Source organism: Notothenia rossii, assembly GCF_949606895.1.
Source record: "Notothenia rossii genome assembly, chromosome: 12".
Classification (NCBI taxonomy): Eukaryota; Metazoa; Chordata; class Actinopteri; order Perciformes; family Nototheniidae; genus Notothenia; species Notothenia rossii.
The window spans coordinates 20,984,262-21,007,046 of NC_136911.1; the positions used below are offsets into that span (position 1 = coordinate 20,984,262).

General features: G+C 42.8%; 3 protein-coding genes and 1 long non-coding RNA gene across 4 annotated transcripts; 1 reads left to right on the forward strand and 3 right to left on the reverse strand.

Moving 5' to 3' along the window:
• Window positions 1–4: 4 nt before the first annotated feature.
• On the reverse strand, window positions 5–3,908 carry klhl40b (kelch-like family member 40b). Its single transcript, XM_079660999.1, has 6 exons — window positions 2,543–3,908; window positions 1,498–1,658; window positions 1,313–1,420; window positions 1,046–1,231; window positions 554–703; window positions 5–369 (listed from the first exon to the last, which is right to left on the reverse strand). Exons 1-6 carry the CDS (start codon window positions 3,659–3,661, stop codon window positions 258–260), a joined length of 1,836 nt encoding a protein of 611 aa, XP_079517125.1. The 5' UTR covers window positions 3,662–3,908; the 3' UTR covers window positions 5–257.
• A 788-nt stretch (window positions 3,909–4,696) lies between these two features.
• On the reverse strand, window positions 4,697–14,615 carry hhatlb (hedgehog acyltransferase like, b). The gene is made up of 12 exons (XM_079661801.1): window positions 14,106–14,615; window positions 12,098–12,231; window positions 10,671–10,738; window positions 10,476–10,589; window positions 9,380–9,574; window positions 8,714–8,923; window positions 8,225–8,396; window positions 6,861–7,005; window positions 6,746–6,781; window positions 5,702–5,903; window positions 5,400–5,541; window positions 4,697–5,134 (listed from the first exon to the last, which is right to left on the reverse strand). Exons 2-12 carry the CDS (start codon window positions 12,201–12,203, stop codon window positions 4,908–4,910), a joined length of 1,617 nt encoding a protein of 538 aa, XP_079517927.1. The 5' UTR covers window positions 12,204–12,231; window positions 14,106–14,615; the 3' UTR covers window positions 4,697–4,907.
• LOC307026416 lies at window positions 10,616–18,200 on the forward strand. The gene is made up of 4 exons (XR_013804393.1): window positions 10,616–10,752; window positions 10,934–10,988; window positions 17,871–17,943; window positions 18,068–18,200. It is a non-coding gene; the product is annotated as an uncharacterized lncRNA (long non-coding RNA).
• On the reverse strand, window positions 14,818–22,695 carry LOC307026414 (glycine--tRNA ligase-like). Its single transcript, XM_079661800.1, has 17 exons — window positions 21,845–22,695; window positions 20,930–21,031; window positions 20,064–20,166; window positions 19,836–19,977; window positions 19,219–19,307; window positions 18,617–18,693; window positions 18,336–18,481; window positions 18,095–18,244; window positions 17,860–18,022; window positions 17,600–17,764; window positions 17,181–17,289; window positions 16,886–17,030; window positions 16,716–16,801; window positions 16,529–16,638; window positions 16,330–16,423; window positions 15,265–15,455; window positions 14,818–15,186 (listed from the first exon to the last, which is right to left on the reverse strand). The coding sequence occupies exons 1-17, from the start codon at window positions 21,887–21,889 to the stop codon at window positions 15,070–15,072; spliced, it is 2,034 nt and encodes a 677-aa protein (XP_079517926.1). The 5' UTR covers window positions 21,890–22,695; the 3' UTR covers window positions 14,818–15,069.
• Between the last annotated feature and the right edge of the window lie 90 nt (window positions 22,696–22,785).

The window sequence follows — 22,785 nt, forward strand, 5'->3', positions numbered from 1 at the left end:
ATGATTGTCATGACTAAACATTTTATTTCATTACAGTGCAAAAAGGCCAACAGGATACAGTTTGTTTACAGTTTTAAACCACAGAAACACACATATATAAAAAAACGTATTAAATCAAAACTGAAAATTGTGCATGATTTTAAACCAGAACCACATAAAACTTCTATTGCATTGTGTTATATCAAACAGATGAGTCTCAAAGTCTCTGTTGATGTCGCTGTAACAGATTTGTTAACGAGCAGGAACTGGAGTGGGTTTTACATCTTAGTGAGACGCAGGGTGTTGAGGCGGACCCCCAGAACCGTGGCCCCTGCAGCGTACTGGATCTCTCTGAGGACCCCCGTCCACTTCCTCTCCGTCTCATCAAACCTGAGAAGGACAGAAGACTTAAGGTAAAACTCAAACACACCCTGAAAAACCCTTAAACAGTGCCATTGGTATGCTATTGCCTGACTTCCTGTTATTTCTTCTGTCAACCTTATCCAACGTGACGGTGAGGAACACTATGGATAAGTTAATAAATGTATGTATGAATGTGTGTGTTGTGACCCACCTCCAGATGTCGTTCATCTCTTTGGGAAGGATCTCCTCGCTGTCCTCCAGAGGCATCATGGCGAAACCTCCCACAGCGTACAGCTGGCCGGCCAGAGACACCAGCATCAGAGAGCTGCGCTCCTGAGGGAACGCTACGAAGTCTGACCACCTGAACAATGTACACACACACACACACACACACACACACACACACACACACACACACACACACACACACACACACACACACACACACACACACACACACACACACACACACACAAAGGAATGTGTCCTCTTTAAAGCCACATTTAAGTGTTTTTCCCTTGTGTTGTGAAAATGTAACTGCAGTTTAATTAACTAAAGGAAATGTGAACAATATCTCTTTATTCCCTCTTTCTGCAAAGTCTTTCTTTGGGGCCAGAAACTGAATGTGCTGCATCATTGATCGATTGATTGATTGATTGATTGATTGATTATCTGCCTAATTCTCTGACTTCGGGGCACTCACGTGTTGGTAGCGATGTCGTACACCTCCAAAGTGTCCGTCAGCCCTTCGTCGGTGACTCCTGTCCCCACATATATTTTATCCTGATGAACAGTGGCTCCGAATAAAGAGCGTGCAACCTTCATGGGTGGAAGCTCCTTCCATTCAAATCTCCTGGCGTCGTACGCACACATCTTCTTCAGACAGGTCCTTCTCACAAGAGACAAAGAACATCATGACGAAAAAGTATTTGCACTAGCTACAGATGTTTTGATTGCACTTAATACTCACTTGCTGTCTCCCTTCCCTCCAATCACATAAACAACATCTTTGTGGGATACAGTCGCATGGCCATACACCGGCCAGGGAAGTGACTCCGATTCCCCCCATTTAAAAGATCTGTAGAATTATAAATACATTAGGATTCAGTCCAGAGAAAAGTAGATTTATTTACAGTAACTTGAACTCATACTCACTCTCTGTCGTAGACCAGCACTGAGTCCAGCGTGCACTCCGTCTCCTTCAGCTCCCTCCCTCCCAAAACAAAGATGAAATTCTCGGCCTCGGCCAGACCAAACAGGAAGCGGGGCGACGGGAGGGGGGGCATCCCCAGCCAATCAGCACTGACCGGGTCATACTGAGGTCACAGGAGGTCAAATAATTGTGAATGGGGTTGTAGGTACGCCACATGTAGACAAACACTGCAGGTACGTGTACTCAGGTTAAAACCCCTGATACATAGTTGCTCCCTTTTTATTTCCCTGTATGTAGCTACATGTAAAAGGCTGCAAAACACATCTTATTCAACTTTGTTCAAATTACATAAAGTGAGATATTTAACCTAAAATGCCAAATAATAAAGGCCATTGCACTTTATCATCAAAACAGATTTTGTCTTTCTTATATAGAAACTTTGCAGACCATTTACATGCACACAAATCTATATAACACAACCCCCAAAAAGTATAACGCCTCGAGGACATTGCTTCTAAAAGGTTTACCATCAAAATATTTCAATTTTTTTCAGCGGTACGGATGTTATATTATATAATAAAGAACAAAAAACACAAATGTTTAGTGCTATCTCTTATCTCAAATCCTTATTTCAGGGTTCTTACGGTCATTAAAAACCTGGAAAGTTATGGAAAACACTATTTTGGAAAAGTCATGGAAATGTAACTAAAGTTGCATCAAATATAATTTATATTTGATCTACAGTAATCGCCGAAATAGTAATACTATACTGATAATAAATACTGTATCGTACAGTAATGAAACGTAAAATGGCATTTAACGGACGAGGTGTTTTACTGGTGAGAGATTTTAGTTGCTTTAGCGTGAAGCTAGTTAGCCTATTTGATTTGCTTTAGATCGGCACAACATGTTTCAGGCCTTATTTTCCTGTTCCAGGTTAAAATAAACCATTTTCAGTGGTACCGCTGAGAGAGTAATTTCTTTGGTCATGGGAAATTAGGTAAAGTAAAAAAGTGTATGAACCATGTTACTTAGAGCCTCCCCTACCTGTAGGAAAAAGGAACACAGTGGATCTTCCTTGTTCTGCTCGTCGACGAATAATCCTCCCGCGACAAAGATCTGGTTCTCCTTGGTCACCAGGCTGACGTGGTTCTTGGGCACCTGTGTGGACAGAGAAGCCAGGAAGCAGTCGTTCCCTGTGGGGTCGTACGCCACGGCCCCGGCTTCGTTCACCATGAGGATCAAGTTCCTGACAAACATGCCGAATCTCAGCGTGTCGTTCAGGATTCCCGGGAGAAGACCCTCCTCCTCCTCTTGTTCCTCATCCTCACCTTCCACTCCTCCGTTCTCCGTGCTTTTGTTCTTTTTAACTTCTGGCATTATCCCAGCGAGCGCATCTTTAACCACCTGGATCTTCTGCTGCAGCTCTGAGCTATTGGAGATCAGCTCGTTCTTCTCCACCGTCTCCTTCAGGTAATCCTGGCTGACCAGACGCAGGCGAATGCAGTCCAGCAGACCCGGCAGCTCTTTCTCTCTGCTCCCCGTGTCCCGACCCACCCAGTTCATCAGCGCCTCGAACACGGCCTCTTCGGTCTCTACGTTCAGATTATCGTTTGCTAGGATGGCGGCCAACTCGCCGGGGAGCAGCTGGAGGAACTCGTCGTCTCTGGAGATCAGCTGGAAGCGCTCGCAGGCGTAGTTTCGGGCGGAAAGCGCCAACCTGGGGCAGTCCAGCATCAGGCCGAGTCTGAACACAGCCAGGCAGTTGCTCAGGCTCAGGCGCTTCTGTAGGAAAGACACACACACTGTGAAAATGGAAGGGATCTGGTACACGTTAGCCACGGCGAAGATATCCTGGACGTTCTGCTCCGTCACGTTGATTTTGCAGGTGTACAGGTACTTGAGGACCAGCCCCATGACGCCCGGCTCCACGTCCTCCAACACGATCTCCTTCTTCTTGCTCTCCTCCAGGTCGGACAGGAAGATGGAGCGGAAGAAGGAGCTGCAGGCGCACAGCACCAGGCGGTGGCAGGGGAACTCTTTGTCTTTGATCTTCAGCACGCAGTCCACCAGCTTGTCGTTCTCCAGCAGTTCGAACAGGCCGTCCTGCAGCAGCGTCTGCTGGTACATCCTGGGTTCATCCATGGGGTCTATGGGCAGAGCCATGGTTCCTGGCAGAAGAGCCTTTCAGGGGCTTCAAATCAAACAGAAGTGGGTCTCCTCTACAGCAGAGTTATAGTTGCTAGCCTGGATTCAGAGACACTGCGATCACCCTCACCAGCTGAACCCCGACACTCCCACCCAGCTGTCCTGACCCTTCAACTGAGCTCCATCTGGGAGCCTATTTATAGCCCGGGGCCTCAGTCTGGAGCTTCCTTCTGGAGCATGAAATGCAATACCACCACACCAACAGTCCTCTTCCCTTCCTCTAAACTCCACCCTACCCACTCCCCAGGAACATCCACCCACTCTGACAGCTGACATGGTGCTTCATGGGAAATATGTCCGTCCTGAGTCATGGGTGTATCTGCAGTAAGTGGGTTAACAGGCGGCCCCCTGCAGACTCTGAGTCATTAAAGTCGATGACACAATTCTTTATTTATGTGACTTCACATTGTGATATGGATCTCAAGCTACAGTTTGTCCGAGCCATCTTTGCTACGGAGGGGAAAATAACACCAACATACACCGTTCTCCTCAGCAGCACATCGATGTGTCGATTCAAAAAGTCCCTCGCAGAAGGAGAATGTAATTTGCAGGAGCAGAGCCAGGCGGTTTTACTGGGCGTTTCTTCAAAAATACAATTTATATTCATGACAATATCTTTTTTAAGATTTACTTTGATAGTAAATGATTATATACAAAGTGGCCCTATTCGGCTTTTTGTGGATTATCCCTTTCCTGTAGTGTGTGAAATAGGTTTGTGTGCATGTCAATGGTCTGAAAAGGCTCAAATTAGCATAGTTGGTCGTAGTCAGGCTATTTAGTTACAAAAATGGGAAATGAACTCCCATTAAATATCAGTTTGTCTTTTATCACATGTCCAGGTCCAGTGATTCATCACAGGTGGAGGCATCAGTCGAGCTGCCAGCTGCTGAGGTAACGCTTCAGAAATACTTGACAAACATAACACAAGACTCGACACTGACTCACGTGCTGCAAAAGTCCTCTCGTCATATTCAGAAAAAGAAACTAGCCACAAACATTTATACAAACTTTATTTTTTTGGAGTAATGACAAAGTAAAATGTGATTATTGAATCTTTGGTGAATATTTGTGTGAATTACATGTTTCTCTCTTTTAGGTATTAACACATGAGGGTAAACTGATATAGCAGAAACTGAGGATTCATTCACAATTCAGGGTTTGAAATCTGCACTGGCGTTAACACTCTTCATAATACTCTCAACATCTACTCTGCTTTCTCCTTGCTAGGATCTACGACAGGTTGAGCAGCGGGGGGTGCAGCTGCAGCGCTGGTGGGGGGGGAGGAGGAGGTTGTGGAGTTGTTATTTGGAGGAGCAGCAGGAGGAAGGGGATCTGGATCATCGATGAGAGCCTGCCTCCTCTCTCTCTCCTTGATCACTTGAACCAGGCAGTAGGTGACAAACATGACGATGATGGTGGTGAAAGGGAAACCTGGGAATGCAAGGAAGAGGCTTTAAGATCTCGGCTTTAAATCCCATAATATTCACTCTTCTGAGAACATTTTAGAAGCCCAATTAGTAAGCGCTGTGTCGATGCGTTCCTTATATCAAGTAGACGTACAAATAAGTGGACTTAAGGGACAACAACTCCAGCTGCCTCGCCCACAGACACCCATGGTACATGTTCTGAATGTGACCATCGTTGCTGGGCAGATTAGGGATAGACACAGACTTTGAATCAAACATAAATAAATCACCTTTGAGAAGCAGCCTCTTGGCGACCAGCTTGGCAAAGTCCAAACTGTTTAAAGCCAGGATGTTGTACAGCACGATGCTCCAGAAGTTGAACGTGTTGAAGACGGCTCTGATGCGGCGGGACGTTGCTTCTGACATTCCAATCTGTGAGTAAAACATCATTCGTTTAAAAGTGTCAGAATTAAAATAAGGATTATTATGTTGGCTTTCAGTAGAAGTAAATATTCTTGTGTACATGTATTGCCCTCAAGCTTCTCAGGTTCGGCTGAAAAAAACAAAACAAGATCTCTACACTTAGACAAACCTCTAGAGAAGCGAAAGGCTCCATGGCGAAGAATTTGGCGGTCCACAGTTCGAAGTTGAGTCCGAAGCAGTTGAAGAAAGCCCAGACCAGCACCACCTCGCAGGGGCCGAGCCACAGGATGGTGACCCCGAAGGTGCAAAGTGAAGCCACCAACTCCTCCACCACGTTCTCATGTTTCCCTCCCAGGTGATCGTACACATACCTGCAGACAATCAGGCGGCAACGATGAAACTCATGAGCTAGGGCTGCTCGATTATGGCAAAAATCATAATCACGATTATTTTGGTCAATAATTGATATCACGATTATTAAATACGATTATTCATTGGCTTTGAAAACATCCATGTATTGAACTTTAAAACAAATAATAATTTGAACAGTATCTTTTTAACTGTTGATTACCCTGAACGTATAATTCAACTGAAAAACCAAGACACAAATAAATTAAATAAATGATATATTTAAATAAATAATAAATACCAATAAACAAGATCAACAAATATTTTGGAGCGCACTTCCACAAGCTACTAAACATATATAAATATGATAAATAAATTAGACTAAAATGAATTAGATCAAATATGTTGCAGTGCAATGTCACAACAAATAGTTTTTTCCGATTATGTCGTTTTTATAATTGTGGCAGGCCAAAATCGTAATTCCGATTAAAATATGATTAATTGCACAGCCCTAACACGAGCACATACTACAGTTTAAAAAAGCAGAAATGAAATCTGAGCTGACAGGAAATGCTCCGTTTCAGTTCAACACACACAGTGAAGCTCACACACACTATTCTATGAACATATAGGTTCACCTGCTGAATTAAAAACAGAACAAATGAAGCAAAGAAAGTGAAACCATGAAGCAGATTCAGGAAGTAGAAGTATAGATTCACTCTGAAAGTATTATCCAACAGAACAGAACAGCTGACAGAGAAGAGATAACATCTGATGCTTTACAACACACACTATATGATGTTTTTAGGTTTTTACTAACACTGTAATCCTGCTATCCCCAATTTTATAAACGTAACAGTCTTACTTGCACAGCCACTCGTTGATCCCTCGGTCAAAATGTCTAAAAAGAAGAACAAACATATTTAGTTTGACAGATTCAGGTATAATGAGCCAAAAGTGTTGAAGCTGTGTCCACTCACGTTTCAGAAAACATATAGAGCATAGTGATGCACTTTGGGGGCCGAGGAGGGTCCAGGTGATCCAGTCTGGACACCGTGTTGATGATCCCAAACATCACCGCCGCTTTCACCCAGTCATACACCAGGTTAAAGTAAGCCAGGCCCACTGGGAACAAGCACAGGGGACGCTGGTTACACACCACAGCATTTAAAGGACACCTACTACGCAGAGTCCACTTCTCCATGTCTCTTCTACATCAACATGTGTCCCCTCTTCCTCATGTCTCTTCTACATCAACATGTGTCCCCTCTTCTCCATGTCTCTTCTACATCGACATGTGTCCCCTCTTCTCCATGTCTCTTCTACATCGACATGTGTCCCCTCTTCTTCATGTCTCTTCTACATCAACATGTGTCCCCTCTTCTCCATGTCTCTTCTACATCAACATGTGTCCCCTCTTCTCCATGTCTCTTCTACATCAACATGTGTCCCCTCTTCTCCATGTCTCTTCTACATCGACATGTGTCCCCTCTTCTTCATGTCTCTTCTACATCAACATGTGTCCCCTCTTCTCCATGTCTCTTCTACATCAACATGTGTCCCCTCTTCTTCATGTCTCCTCTACATCAACATGTGTCCCCTCTTCCTCATGTCTCTTCTACATCGACATGTGTCCCCTCTTCTTCATGTCTCTTCTACATCAACATGTGTCCCCTCTTCTCCATGTCTCTTCTACATCAACATGTGTCCCCTCTTCTCCATGTCTCTTCTACATCAACATGTGTCCCCTCTTCTTCATGTCTCTTCTACATCAACATGTGTCCCCTCTTCTCCATGTCTCTTCTACATCAACATGTGTCCCCTCTTCTTCATGTCTCCTCTACATCAACATGTGTCCCCTCTTCTTCATGTCTCTTCTACATCAACATGTGTCCCCTCTTCTTCATGTCTCTTCTACATCAACATGTGTCCCCTCTTCTTCATGTCTCTTCTACATCAACATGTGTCCCCTCTTCTCCATGTCTCTTCTACATCAACATGTGTCCCCTCTTCTTCATGTCTCTTCTACATCAACATGTGTCCCCTCTTCTTCATGTCTCTTCTACATCAACATGTGTCCCCTCTGTGGAAAGAGACTCTGAAAGTTTCAGGAACAAAGATTCTCTCTTTTTGATCCATTTCTATAAAAACCTGTCTGAAAATGAGCTGATCAGATTTTGGCCACTTTATGATGTCATAACAATGTTTTGTCTTGTGTAACCATTAGCCAATCAGCAACCAAGGTAACCCCCCCCCCCCCCCCTTATCACCTGAATCTCCTCCTAGGTTAAAAACAGTATGATAGGGGACCTTTAATGTAAGTATGTTGGGGTTTAGCACAGACCTAACGCCCAGTCGGAGGAGTGCTTCAGCAGCTTCAGGTCGTTGGGGATGGTCAGGATGTACATGAAGTGGAAGAGGAGGTCCACCATGATGACGACCCCCAGGTGAGTGAGGCCGTGCAGACTGATGTTCCACAACCCCCACTCCTTCCTGCTCAGGTCCGACTTGTTGGCCTGCAGGGGGCAGCAGACGCTCAATAGACATCATCTTCAAGATTCAAGGCTGTGATTGTCATGTGTTCATAGCTACAGTGTTGATATGTCTTCGGTCACAGGCTCCTCCAACAGTGCAACACATTAAAAGAGATCAAATAGTTGAAATACTTTATCAGTCTGTGCATTTCAATTTCAATGTAGCTGTGTTTATATAGCACCATATACACCAAGGCTAATCCCTATGTGTGAACTTATAGCAATAAACGTGATTCTATGCGCAGAAAATAGTTTATTTAGAGCCTATTTCGGCCTCAGGTGCCTAAAAACCTTCTTACCTGAACATAAAACTTGTCAAAGGTCATGATGGGCCCGAAGTAGAAGAAGGGGAGATAGAAGTTGTACTTGAGCAGCTCCAGGATGCTGTAGCTCCCTTCTTTCCTCTCGCAGTTCTCCAGAGCAAAGCTCATACAGCGCATGATGGTGAACCCACATCCTCCGTAGAAGAAGATGTGGCGCAGATCAAAGTCCCCGTCCACAAAGCCTGCCTGTTTGGGGTAGAAAGCATAGACTGTATATATAGGTAGAAACAGGGCGAAAGCATAACAAATCCTATTCATCTTGTATACCGTCTATTGTCATCATTATTTTGTTGTATGTATTTATTTTTGGTCTATTCCTTACTTGTATTTTCATATATTTTATTTTTATGACCATTTATTTATTTATTTTTCTGTTGTATGTTTGTCTATTCATTGGGGAATACCACCTGGAGGGGGTGGAGTTTGGGGGGTTTGCAACTTTTTGTCATAAATGTTGGACATTGGAAAAAAAAATCCAATTAATTTCATGCTTTTTGTAACTCAGAAACGATTGTATTGCCAGGTACGTACATCGAATCTTGAATGAACTTGGCTCTCAGTATTGAAAAATAACAATATGTTGCACACATGATGAATGTCATGCATAATGTGTGTTTGGAGAACAGTTAGTTTCCTGTTTACCTGCCAGGACACGAAGGGTTCACACTTGAAGGTGGCGAGGGTGCAGAGGCCGGTGACGAAGCACAACCAGCGGATCTTCACCAAGGACACGCTGTAGAGCAGGACGCAGTGCGTCAGGATCAGGGTGACGTAGGTCCAGCCCAGACTGGTCCACACGGCCAGCATCCCGTACGCCATGTACACCAGAGACCTGTGCTGTGGGTCACATGGAGCGCCGCCACCAGGACATGTATGTTATTACAATCACTCAAGTACTGACCTGAAGGGAACATTCGATACACTTGCATTTAACTCAGGGGGGTCCAGACCTTTTTCACAGAGGGCCACATACAGAAAAATATATGAAGGGCTGGGCCCGCTCACTTACAGGTGTATTGCCTCATAAGTTCTGTTATAAGTTAGCAAAATCAATCAAATGTAGGTAAATTAAGCTTGATACTTGAAAATGCTGTAAGAAACACAACAGCCTACATCACAGCTTCACATAGGGTTTCATTTATTTAGTTTACAGCTCATTCCTTAAAACAAGCTTCAGATTGCTTATAAAAAGACTAAGATTAGTTTGAAAATGTTTCCATCTTTAATTGATTGAATTTATTTGAAAAGTGGGCACACATGAATACTGTGATATATATATATTTATAAAATGGACAAGTCAAATCAAGCAATCTGATTGGTTCTTAGCCGTGATATACTGAGCGTTTTCCAACGGTAGAATTTTAAATTACTTTTCACAACAAGTCAGTATCCCTCCGCGCCTGAGAAAAACAGTATACAGTTGGGCTGATAAGCAAACTGCTTGCTTCGCGTCGGGCCGAACCACGCCCCTTAGCTGTGACATAATGAGCATATACCACGGCCTGTCGTGAGCTATTGCTTAAGTATACCTTTGTATATACAGTCTATTATTTATACATATATATATTTAATTAGTACAATATATGACAAGCACAAGTTTGATTTGTGGGTCATATTTCATTATACTATTTGAATTAGCTCAGGGCCGTTTCATGGGCCGCGGGCCGTAGTTTGAACACCCCTGATTTAATTTAATATTTCCATTTTTTGCAACTCAATCAGTGGATTATTTTGTCACCTTTGGAGCCAACATGGAGCAGATCTTAGCGAAGAGCACATGACCGGCGAGAGCAAACAGGATGTGCTCTCTGAAGGTGGAGAACCACATCACCCACTCCAAATCAGCTGAGTCCTGCGGATCCATGAAGACATCAATTAGAAACATTCTTACATCGATGACTCATATCTGCATCAAATATGAATGTTTTCTCACCCTTTTCCTCCCAAAGTAGTACCATCCTGGCTTCACGCTGGGTTTGAACGCCTTTCTGTTTGCACCGGCTGACAAAGTAGAGGTAAGAAAACATGTATTGTGATTGTCAATAAATACAGAGATATATTTAAAGCTTCCTTGTCCTTTGAATGCAGATGTGCAACTTGTGTTCCATGACAGTGAGGCTCCTAATAAACACAGGGCTAACACAGGATCTATTTTCTTCTTGTGGTATTCACGCTGAAACCTGATCTCCCCTGCAGGGTCTGCATAGCTCCAGCACCCCCCGCCCCCCCTCAGTGACGCTGCCTCTCTACTGTATGTACACTGCACATTGTGTTGTCGGTATGTAGCTGCACCACACAATGCTTAGATTTGAACTCCTGCCACGACATCAGGTTCGCAGTTTAGACTAGATTTTGGGGTTCAATGAGGCAAAGATTTCTTAAAGGGGCCTATTCTGCTTTCAGGTTAATATTACTGCCTCTACTGTGAGCCTTTGAAGAGTCTTTACACGCACACAAACCTATACAACACACTACAGGAGAGGATAAACCTCAAATAGCATAAAAGGGCCTATTTACAGTAATCCATCATCTTCACATCTAAAAATGCAGCACATTGCATTGTGGTGCTAATCCTTTTGTGCTATAGGCCAGAAGACTTTAGTCGCAGCTGCAAAATTCACAGGTGTGGAAAACAACATTAATGATGGCTAAACTCCGTTCACTCTCGGGTTCTTGTATTGTGCGTGCTGGCTTACTGGAACACTTGAATAAAACAGAGCCATCATTAATGTCAGTGATAACCTCCTACAAAAGTAAAAATCTCTGCTTTCTATTGGGTTAACTTTTCAGCCCACTAATTATAGAAAATATCCAAATAATTGCATGTTCTCATTTCTAAACTAATCGATAAAGTGTGTGTGTGTGTGTGTGTGTGTGTGTGTGTGTGTGTGTGTGTGTGTGTGTGTGTGTGTGTGTGTGTGTGTGTGTGTGTGTGTGTGTGTGTGTGTGTGTGTGTGTGTGTGTGTGTCTCGAGTATTTGCAGGACAGTGTTGGGGTCCATGTTAATTTTACAAGTAACAGTGCATGTGTTTTGGGACGAAAATTGAGGTCTATGTCACCGAGGAAATAATTAAAACTAGCCCTGGATACACGAAAAAACCTCAGGACCATTCAATTATTATAAACGTTGCATATAACCTGAATGTTTCTTAAGTTTAAGTCGTTTTCTTCTATGTCAAGCACTGTCAGAGTCATCAATCAATCAATGTTTATTTATATAGCCCAATATCACAAATGTTACATTTGTCTCAGTGGATTTCACAGTTTGTACAGAATATCAGTATGACAATACCCTCTGTCCTTAGACCCTCACATCGTACAATCGGTCATGTAGGTGTGTGTGTGTTTACTCATACTCACAGCTGGACACATCCAGGACCCAGCTGCCGGCCCACAGCGTGGCCAGGCAGAGCACCGTGTTGTAGAAGTAGATCTCATATTTAGGAAGAGCCGATTTGATCCCCATTGCTCCACGGACTGAGCTCTGGAAGCTCCTGCACCAAAAGGAGACCCGTCAATAACGACCTGACACCAGGCCTGACTGGTTCTACAGCACACATCCTTTGTAAACAGCTGGGGCTTAAACTAGAAGAGAAAGAGCAACAATGCCACTTTCTCTTTTGCATCTGTAACTAAAAAGATATCCGCTGCTTGTCAATCATTCTGGATTCAGCGTGAAGTCATTCTTACAATTCAAAAAATAACAAATTACTTTTAAATCCTTTTCTATCATAAGTGCTGCACCAGCATTTTTTTACTGTAGCAATTCACACTTTGAAATGCTAACTATTTACCAACGATGGGGAAATATTCAGATCCTTTGCTGAATAAAAGTCACAATGCCCCTTTAAAAAGCAAAAGTCCTCCGTTCACTGAAGTAAAAGTACATGATAATTAGCAACAAAGTATGAATGCAAAGTAAAAGTGCTGTAACAGTACGTTGAATGGCCCAAGTCACTGTTGTGTTCTTATATGATTGTATTGATGCTTTAACATGTGAGCGAAAGGTCAACTTCTATTCTGCTTTCCATACAGTTTGATACTTCTTTGCAGTGGTCACTAAGTACATTTACTAAAGTACTGTACTTAAAGGTGACCTATCATGCAAAATGCACTTTTGTACGTCTTTTCTACATGAATACGTGTCCCCGGTGTTCCAGGGAACTCACCAAGTGTCAGAAAACACAACCCTCTCTATTTTCCTCCATACCCAAATCTCTTAAAAAGGGGCTGCAACGGATCTGATACAGACTGATCCAGATTTGAACACTTCTGTGATGTCACAGAAGTGGCGCTACGGCTATTGGGCCAACTCCACCAATCAGGAGGAGACAGCCACGGACATTGCCGTTGGAAAGCGCTGGAGACGCTGTAGTACATATGCCAGGCCTGTAGATGGTGCTGTTCTCACAGAATCAGCCCATGATGCAAAGACAGTGTTAAATTGAGCGAAATGAGGAATGGCTAAAATGTATGATCTGTTTGGTATTTTGAAAAATAAAAAGTATAAATATGCCTTATATAGGTATGGTCCTACACTATATTATTCAAATATAGCATGATAGCTCCACTTTAACTATAATTTTGAGGTACTGGTACTTTACCTGAGTGTTTTCATTTTGATTTACTTTACATATTCATATTAATAGCTCAAACTAAATGTACTATTACTGTAAATAAACAGTGGCAATTATACAATTATAGGTTTAACATTAAGATGTATGCTGGATATGATTCTGAGATTATACACAACAAGTACTTTTGGTTCTTAAAGTTTTTTTTATGCAAACACTTTCTTTCATTTACTCATGTCAGATTTTGATTGCAGGACTTTAACCTGTAACAGAGCGTTTTTACGATTTGTTATTGCTACTCTTACTTCTGTCTGACAATGCATATAAACATTTGTGAGGTCAAAGTAACTGTAGCTGCAAAAGAGATGGTGAAATGTAGTAAATTCACTGTGAAATGTTGCAGTGTAAAGTAAGAACGAGTACCGCTGATAATCACAATCATTTCAGTTCATTGTGATTATCAGGTAAAAGAACAGTGGTGGGCAAATGTGCAACTTTCAGAAGATAAGAACTCAGAGACCCCAACAAAGTACAGCTGCTGGCTATTTTTAACCAAACAACTCCTTTCCAATCAACTTATTCATACTGTAACTTCTCCTGCATCAAAGCATTGTTTTTTGCTTTTCTAATGCTAACTCAACATTATCTCTAATTGCTTCATATAACAGCACATATGTATTTATATTTGTAAATCTCTGTAACAATCCCTTCCTGTTTCCTCTTCACAATGCAGCTGAAATGCCACTCGGTCACGCTCTCAGTTCGTCCTCCGCAGCACCTGTTGTCACACTGACCTTGAACGCAGCAGTTGCAGTCCCGAAAGAGGAGGTGCAATAAAACCCCCACTTGTTTCCGATTATTTAGAAAAAAAATCCAGATTTAAAATATCAAATTACAAAAACAAAAGCATCTAAGGAAAGTTTTTGCATCTGCTCAGGGTTTGTCTGCCCCTCTGACTCCCTGACAGGGAGCTGCCACTGGGTAAAAGTGACGTGATGTATTTATACTTTGACCACTGACACAGAGGGGGCGGAACCACACACTGAAGACACACATTAGGAGTCTATTAGGGATTCTTGACATGTTTTACCTTCCTCTGATACTTTAAAGTACTTCTGTAAAGGATGCGCCAAAGACTAAATCCACTTTCTGCACGATAGCTCTCTTATGTGCAGAATAGTGTGTGATCCCAATTAGCATCATATTGTATCACAAAAGAGCTTCAATTAGCATGAATATGTTGTTGTAGCGATGAGTAAGTGTGCATCCTTTGACAATTTCAAACTAAAAGTCCCCTTGTCTCGTTTCTCTCGCTGCTATTTTCCACCTCCTGGGTTCCAGGTCTGTTTTAGCCTGCTGCAATTTTGAGCCGAAGCCAAACGTCCATCCATCTCATATTCTACAATGGACTGTAACACAACTCTCAGTGCCGTCTAGTGACAGCAACACAACATACAATGCAGCGAGATGCACACAAAGCAACTCAAAAAGAAAAGAGACATGAAGTACAGTATATAGTTTATTAAACGTATACGAATGCGGCATACAGTAAGCTTTTAAAGAAACGTAACTCCGCCTGGCTGTTTCCTACTTTCAAAGTATCAGTGCTGCTCAACATTTGGGAGTATATACTGTATGTCTGAGCAGACCTATAACTGCAACTCCCAAAGAGAGAAAACACATGGTTCCTATAGGTATAAAATATAAAATGCATAAGCTGTGGTAATGTGTGAAATCTTCTGTTGACTCCCCGTCTGGCTACTCCTTCTTGCTGCTGGTCTCTTGTCCTTCAAAGATGGGGAACTTTTTCTCCACCTCGACCCAAGTCAAGGTGCCGTTAGACAGATCTCGAACCATCGCTGGCAACTCAGCGACCTGTAATAGGGTTGTGTATATTAGAAACTAAACAGCTGAATGTGATACTAAACACAGCTGTGGTTATTGTTGCAGTACCTCGGCCCTGATCTGCCTCATGGAGTCTCGGTCTCTCAGCGTGGCGGTTTGAGGCGTCTTGTTCACCGTGTCGAAGTCGATGGTGATGCCGAACGCCACCCCGATCTCGTCTGAGCGGGCGTAGCGTCTCCCGATGGATCCTGAAGAGTCATCCACTTTGTAGGACACGTTGTTTTTAGTCATCGCGTCGGCTTAAAGGAGAGAGAAGAAGCAGAAATTAACAATCAGTTTGAGGGGATGATCAAGCCGAAAATGTTGAAACGGTAACATTTGGGTTGGATGAGAAAATTGACACCACTCAATCAAACCAAACAATTGTTAAATACTAAGCTATAGCCTGCTAGCTGCTACTTAAAGGTGACCTATCATGCAAAATGCACTTTTGTGCGTCTTGTATACATGAACATGTGTCCCCGGTGTTCCAGGGAACTCACCAAGTGTCAGAAAACACAACCCTCTCTATTTTCCTCCATACCCAAATCTGTTAAAAAGGGGCTGCAACGGATCTGATACAGACTGATCCAGATTTGAACACTTCTATGACGTCACAGAAGTGGCGCTACGGCTATTGGGCCAACTCCACCAATCAGGAGGAGACAGCCACGGACATTGCCGTTGGAAAGCGCTGGAGACGCTGTAGTACATATTTCAGGCCACCAGATGGTGCTGTTCTCACAGAATCAGAGTCTGAAAGACAGTGTTCAATTGAGAGAAATGATGAATGGCTAAAATGCATGATCTGTTTGGTATTTTGAAAAATAAAAAGTATAAAAATGCCTTATATAGGTATGGTCCTACACTACATTATTCAAATATAGCATGATAGGTCCACTTTAAGTTAGGATTTGATATAAAGTTACTGTCTGAAAAATGAACCCAACTCTAACATTTTAATAAGTGAGCTTTAAAGTTGATGGTGGGTAGGTAGGCCCGGTTAGCCAGTCCCCTACTTCCTGTCTTTATGGAAAGATACGCTAACCATACCATCCAGCTCTATATTGGAGACACAAACAAGTTACACTTCATAATGCTGTATCTTAATCTGAGAGTTAGCATCACACTCACATAACTGCTGGACGAATGGCGTGAACTCCTGATGTTGGCTCAGAGGAAGGATGGAACATTTGTATGGAGCCACAGTGGCAGGGAAGCTGAAATACTGGAGAACAATAAGTCCTTTTCAGTTCAAAGTTCACAGTAAAAACATTCAAGCAAGCATGAGATTCTCACTCAGACGTCCTTTCTTGTTTTACAGCGTTCTTACCGTCCTCTGTTCATCGCCCTCCCTCTTGCGGAACGAGTGCTCGAAGATGGAGTACATGATTCTGCCGATGCCAAAGGACGGCTCGATTACATTGGGAACAATCTCCTCCACTGTGGGAAAACACAGACGGTTGATTTCCCACAAGAATCATTATCCTGCTCTACAGCTCTGAAGGCGGGTCTCTTACCGTGCAGAGTCTTCTGGAACCGCTTCACACTGACCATGTCTTTGGTCACTTTGAATGTCCGTCCCTGAGTCTCAATGCTGAACTCTCTACAGACATTAAACACCACTAATTTAACAATATAAAAGACACAAAAGGAGATTAATATATAGGTTCTTAAAGGCAGAATTTACCCTTTTTCCGTGAGGAGCTTCTCCTGATCGGTGATGTAACATTCGTCACACCCGGCCAGGAACTCCAGAACCAGTTTAGCATCTTTCTTGTAGGAAGTTCCTATGGCTCCCTTATTGGGCTCAAACTGGACAACGTTTACCACTTTGTGCGAAGAAGTTAAAGCGTTAAACTGAGGAATCCAGCTTACAAGCGATAGAGCAAAGCAAAAGTAAGTAACTGAGGATATCGGTCATTAAAAGTTAAAAAAATGATATTACGGTTGTAGGGTTGTTTTACTGGGAGAATGAAAGGATATGGGTTCTTTCAGGAGCTTCTCGGCCACTAGAGGGACCTTCGTGGCTTTGGAGTGACACGACAGATCGTAGCAGGCGCGATCAGCACATCCAACGATCTCAATCCAGCCCTGAGAGACACAAGCAGACTCGATTTCACTTGTGTCCACTCGTTTCTTAACTCTATGCATCAAATCAAATCAAGTTTTATCTATATAGCACATTTATAAACGATTTTTGGTCGAGCCAAAGTGCTGTACATGTAATAAAAATAGCCTACAGTAGAGACACTTTACAGCAAACACAACAGCACAGATTGTTCAGAATATTAGTATGAGAAAAAAAGACACCCTCTGTCCTTAGACCCTCACATCGTACAAGGAAAAACTTCCAGAGAAACCCCACAGTCGGCATTTAAACATCCAAGAAAATATTATTTACGTAGGATGTTTTGGACTCAGCGTCCCAGCAGTCGCAGGCGTAGTGAGCCATCTCGTTCTCCATGTGCTGACGGAAGCGCACTTTGTCTTTGGACAGCCCGGCTTTGATCAGATAGAGGTAGATCCTTCCAATGAAGTAACCCAACACTGAGTTGTTGATCACCCCCTGTAACAGACACAGAGGTATGGAGATGGTCATTTGTCAGGAAACATCAGTAACTATATCCACGATATCTAACACGTCCATTATGTGTGTCCCACCTGCTCCACAGCGTCCCCCAGCCTCATGATCTGTGCAGACTGACCACTAGTCTGAGCCTTGGAAGAAAACAGCAGAATATCCAGGTCGGCAACGTTGGAGAATTTGGGGTGGTTCTTCTCGTCTGGATCCACAAAGTGCTCGATCTCAGCCATGGTGAACTCTCTGTGAGGAAGATTTAACGTCACTGTATTGTCATTATATCTGCAGGTGAGTAATGAGGAAGCTTCTAGCTACCTGACACGGATGAGTCCAGAGCGAGGAGAGATCTCGTTCCTGAAGGAGTTTCCGATCTGAGCGGCTCCGAAGGGAAGTTTTCCCTGGTTGAACTCCAGCAGACGCTTGAAGTTGAGGAACATTCCCTGAGCGGTCTCAGGCCTCAGATAGCTGCAGAGTCACGTCAAATCAATCACTCAACAATGACACAAATGCTACCCTAAAAAAAACAAATTCTCCGCTGTATTGTGTTTATTTTTACCCCGTCATGTTCCCTCCTGGTCCGATGGACGTCTGGAACATCAGGTTGAAGGAGGTCGGAGGTGTGAGGTCATTTCCTGTGGACGGTGACTTCACGTTGTATTTCACAAAGAGGTCGGCCAGCTCCTGCTGAGTGTAGTTATCCATCTGGAACAGAGAGCAAAACCTCAGAGGAGCATTTTCCCCAACCAGCAGATGTCAGTATAGATACAGCTGTGTGTGTGTGTGTGTGTGTGTGTGTGTGTGTGTGTGTGTGTGTGTGTGTGTGTGTGACCCACCCACCTGAGTGATGACGTCCTCCAACTCGGCGGCTTTCTCTGCAGAGCATTTCTCATCAGACATCATTTGTTTTAAGTGAGCTGTGGGGAAATGAATATCCTCATTTAGCCGCTGTCAGTGATTCAATTCAATGTAAGTAAATATGCATTTTTTGTCAAGTAAGCCTTAAGTAATATTATTTTTGTGGCAAAAGGCCTGCTTTTCATACAAACAATTACAGCCAAACAATGTAGGAAATACATCTCAAAGTTACTGAAATGTTTTTTTACCCAGACTGTATGTCTTTGTAATCAAAAGTCTAAGTAAGCCTGAAATATATTAGATGCTAAAGCCACACATTTTCGTCTACTTGGTTTGCAGACATGAAAAACCAGTCGATCTGACACTTTCACTTGTGCTCTCCTCTACTGTACATACCATGGCCCTCGGGATATACAGGGCAACCAAGTCAGACGAGTACAAACATGTCCTTATATGGACGTTCAGAAAACCTAAGTCATTGTGCTTTTTAGGGATTAAACGTGACACCTTGTCATTAATGCATGGAAACAACGGAAAGCTTTATGGAGCACTGGACTAGGTGGAGCTCCTTTAAATCCGGTCACCTTTGAGCAGGTGATCGGCGCGGTAGCACTCTCCAGTCTTGGCGTCTTTCACCATGTAGTCTGCAAACTTATCCACGTGCCCCGACGTCCTTGAGGAGAAAATAATGCACATTTCTCTGCCAAGTTGGAATAGAGGATGCAGTTCATGTTCTGGGGTTTGTTGTCACCTTGAGAGCCCAGTCTGCTCTGATTGGTTAGCTGGCTGGCTCTGTTGTGATTGGTCAACCACTTAGAGATGTCCCCCCTTAGCCTATCACGTACAATGTGTTGGAGCGCTAGCCAATGCAAACAATTGACATGCACAAAAACCTATAACACACTACTGTAAAGGGAAACCCCTACAAGTATAATAAGGCTTCTTTAATACTAAAATTAATGATTAATTTAATCAAATAATTGTTTCTGCAACCGGGCTATAAAAAGGTGCTGTATTGGCAGCTTCCATGCATAAAATCGCAGGATCATTGTGCGCCTGTTTACAAAAACCCACAGTTCAGCAGTTTGGAGCGGACTCTAGGAACCACAAGGCAGCATTACCCTCATTCATTATACATTAGAAATAACAAATGAGTGTTTGAAACCCATAGAAGCCTTGATCTGATGGGTGAGACACCTACTTGAGGACGGGCTCGGGGGTGAGCATGGTGCAGTCGATCTCCAGGATCTGCTCCTCCTGGATGAAGTGCTGCCTCCACACCTGCAGGATGTTGTTCTTCAGGGCGCAGCCGACAGGGCCGAAGTCATACAGGCCGCTCACACCTGGACGGTTAGTGTGTAGATTGCAATATTTGAAGTGATAACTTCCTGAAATGCGATGACGTGGTTTCAGTTTTCTTTAGTTTTACCTCCATATATGGCAAAAGCCTGATCGTAGAAGAATCTCCTCTTTAAGGTGTCCTCCATCTTCACTCTGTCCACCGTGTCATCTTTAGGCTGCAAAGCTAGCTCCTACAGGATGAGAAGGATCCCAGGATTACAGCTAAGTAAACATTCTTTGACTCAAACTGAAAGTGGAACCAAAAGGTGTCAGAGTACGCAGAAGCTTAGTTTGTCGGGGGACATCTTACTTCTTCCTTCTCTCTGTCTATACCTGTGTACTCTCATGTTCCGATTAACCCAGCTTCCCCAAATGTCTTTCTTTTTGGTGTCTATATACGCCGGGATCCGGAGTCATGGATGATCCTGCGGTCCTGTGTCATGGATTGCGAGTCCTGGATCTTGAGTCGTGGCTGTGGTCCTGGATCATAAGTCCTGGATGGATATCCTCGTGGATTCATCTTCTTATTATACACACATGCATTTCAAAACATTTGGTCTACCTATGTTGCAAATGTATTATCTTTTCAATTTACACACGGCATCTATTGCACGTCTGTCCGTCCTGGGAGAGGGATCCCTCCTCTGTTGCTCTCCCTGAGGTTTCTCCCATTTTCCCCTTTAAACTGTGGGGTTTCTCTGGAAGTTTTTCCTTGTACGATGTGAGGGTCTAAGGACAGAGGGTCTAAGGACAGAGGGTCTAAGGACAGAGGGTGTCGTATTGTCATACTGATATTCTGTACAAACTGTGAAGTCCACTGAGACAAATGTAACATTTGTGATATTGGGCTATATAAATAAACATTGATTGATTGATTGATTGATTGAAGCTGTGAAACTGATGCGATATCCTTTGAAGGATGTGACTGATGATTTTAAGGTGTGGACTTCTCACTTTTGCTTCCAGAATCTTCTTCCGGGCTTTCAGTTCTGCAACAGCTTTGTTCAGCTCCTGCTCGTTGGCGCCTTTCGCCTTTAGCTCATGCACCAAATCCCCCTGCAGGAATAAAAAACACTTCATTTTTACACAAAACCTCCTAGAAAAACATACAAAAGTACCTTATCTGTAATTTTTCTTTCGGTTATTATTTTGTCTTAGGAATACTATATATAGATTTGTATATTAAAAATGCATATATGTAAAAAGAAAAATGTTAAAAAAGAGAGCTGTAGTTGTTTGTTTATTAAAATCTATTTATGACCTTTGATAAATCCGCTTTAAAGCCATCATGCCCAAATACCCCCTTTGACCAGCAGCCACTCCTTCAATTCTAGTTTCACTTTTTTTTCATGCCATGAGGCTCTGTATAACTTATGGTCACTGAAGAACATTCAATAATTGATTGTACTCTAACTGTATTTGTGTCATTGTGTTATGTTCCTTTTTAAATGGGTATTTTCACATTGATCTTGTAAGATATGTTTGTTGTTCTTGCATTGTTTTACATTGCCAATGTGTTTGTTGACTTGTGAAGCCCTCTGAGACAAATAGGATTTATGATTTTGGGCTATATAAATAAACTTGAATTGAATTGAATAATGTGTAACCAAACATCATATAAAGTGCACATTACTGAATACGCATTATTGTATTATCTGTTTTACTCTGATAGACATTGCATCTGTTTCTGTGCTGTTTAAATGCAACCATTGAAGTGATTTCTTCATGTAAACTTATCATTCCATATTCAAAACATAAAGTAGACTCATTTTTAAGCACATGCAAAACCTCTACATTGTCAGAGCCCAAGTCGCTGCATGCCAGTGTTTGCAGAATGTGTTATAGTGCAGGTGTGTCAGCTGCTCTCACCTGTTGCCTCACAGACTCCCTCAAAGGCGCCAGTATTTGCTCCATGGTCACACTTTTATATATTCTATGGTTGACTCGTTTGTAAGAAGCTCTCCTCCTGCAGCCAGCTGTGGATCTGCTCTGAACTCAAATCCTTTCACTTTGGTCTTCTTAAAGTTAGAGAGAAACAGGGGAGGCGCCTGTTTCTGTTCAGATGAGAGTGGAAACCAGGGCTTTGTGTTGCATCATCCAGGAGGAAACTTAACATTCTGCTGTGAAGAATAAGCAAGTTGCAAATTGGAAAAATGTCCAACCTTTTAATGGAAGAAGAACCTTTATTTATATCTTTGATTCCTAATTTTGCGCATCTGGGATTGGCCGAAATAACTCAATGTTGACAGTCAGAATGCAGTTGGGTTGTTTATGGGTTGTGCGTAAAGACTGCATTGTGACGGCAACCTCTGGAAAACAGAAGTCAATAAGGAAGTACCAAACAATGCATTACTTATAATAACCAGCAGAGGGCTCTGTTTGTGTAGAAGTCTATTAAAATAAATGACTCATTTCGTAGAAGTACCCTACTCAGATCTTTTACTTAAAGGTCCCATGCCATGCTTTTCCTGTTATCACCCGTCCCCTTGTGTGTTATGAAGGTTGTTCTGCATGTAAACGGTCTGCAAAGTCACAAACCCTCAAAGTACAGCCTGTAGAGAGTAAAACTCTAACACAGAGAAGACCTGTCTATGCTGCCCCAGAACGCCTCGTTGGACATTTCTCTTTTTCCATTGTTTACTCCTTGGGTATAGTGACGTATTTCGGGTATAGTGACGTACAGTAACGTAACGTCCATTTTGAGCGTATCTGAATATTGGGAGATGTGTACCCCCCAATGTATATGGTGAATTCGGCACTGCACATACAATACAGAGATGCTGTTTGGAAAATTGCCCAATATAAATCTA

What these genes read in the sequence shown, in the direction of transcription:
- hhatlb (XM_079661801.1), bottom strand. Translation starts at nt 12,203, where the DNA reads ATGGGGATCAAATCGGCTCTTCCTAAATATGAGATCTACTTCTACAAC. An exon ending in AACCCTTCGTGTCCTGGCAG is followed by an intron (nt 8,924 to 9,379) that starts GTAAACAGGAAA and finishes TACCCCAAACAG; the next exon opens with GCAGGCTTTGTGGACGGGGA. An exon ending in CTCCTCCGACTGGGCGTTAG is followed by an intron (nt 7,006 to 8,224) that starts GTCTGTGCTAAA and finishes GCTTGTTCCCAG; the next exon opens with TGGGCCTGGCTTACTTTAAC.
- klhl40b (XM_079660999.1), bottom strand. Translation starts at nt 3,661, where the DNA reads ATGGCTCTGCCCATAGACCCCATGGATGAACCCAGGATGTACCAGCAG. An exon ending in GTGCTGGTCTACGACAGAGA is followed by an intron (nt 1,421 to 1,497) that starts GTGAGTATGAGT and finishes ATAATTCTACAG; the next exon opens with ATCTTTTAAATGGGGGGAAT. An exon ending in GAGATGAACGACATCTGGAG is followed by an intron (nt 370 to 553) that starts GTGGGTCACAAC and finishes TGTCCTTCTCAG; the next exon opens with GTTTGATGAGACGGAGAGGA.
- LOC307026414 (XM_079661800.1), bottom strand. Translation starts at nt 21,889, where the DNA reads ATGGAGCAAATACTGGCGCCTTTGAGGGAGTCTGTGAGGCAACAG. An exon ending in GGCTTTTGCCATATATGGAG is followed by an intron (nt 19,978 to 20,063) that starts GTAAAACTAAAG and finishes CTAACCGTCCAG; the next exon opens with GTGTGAGCGGCCTGTATGAC. An exon ending in GAAGCTCCTGAAAGAACCCA is followed by an intron (nt 17,031 to 17,180) that starts TATCCTTTCATT and finishes CTTCTTCGCACA; the next exon opens with AAGTGGTAAACGTTGTCCAG.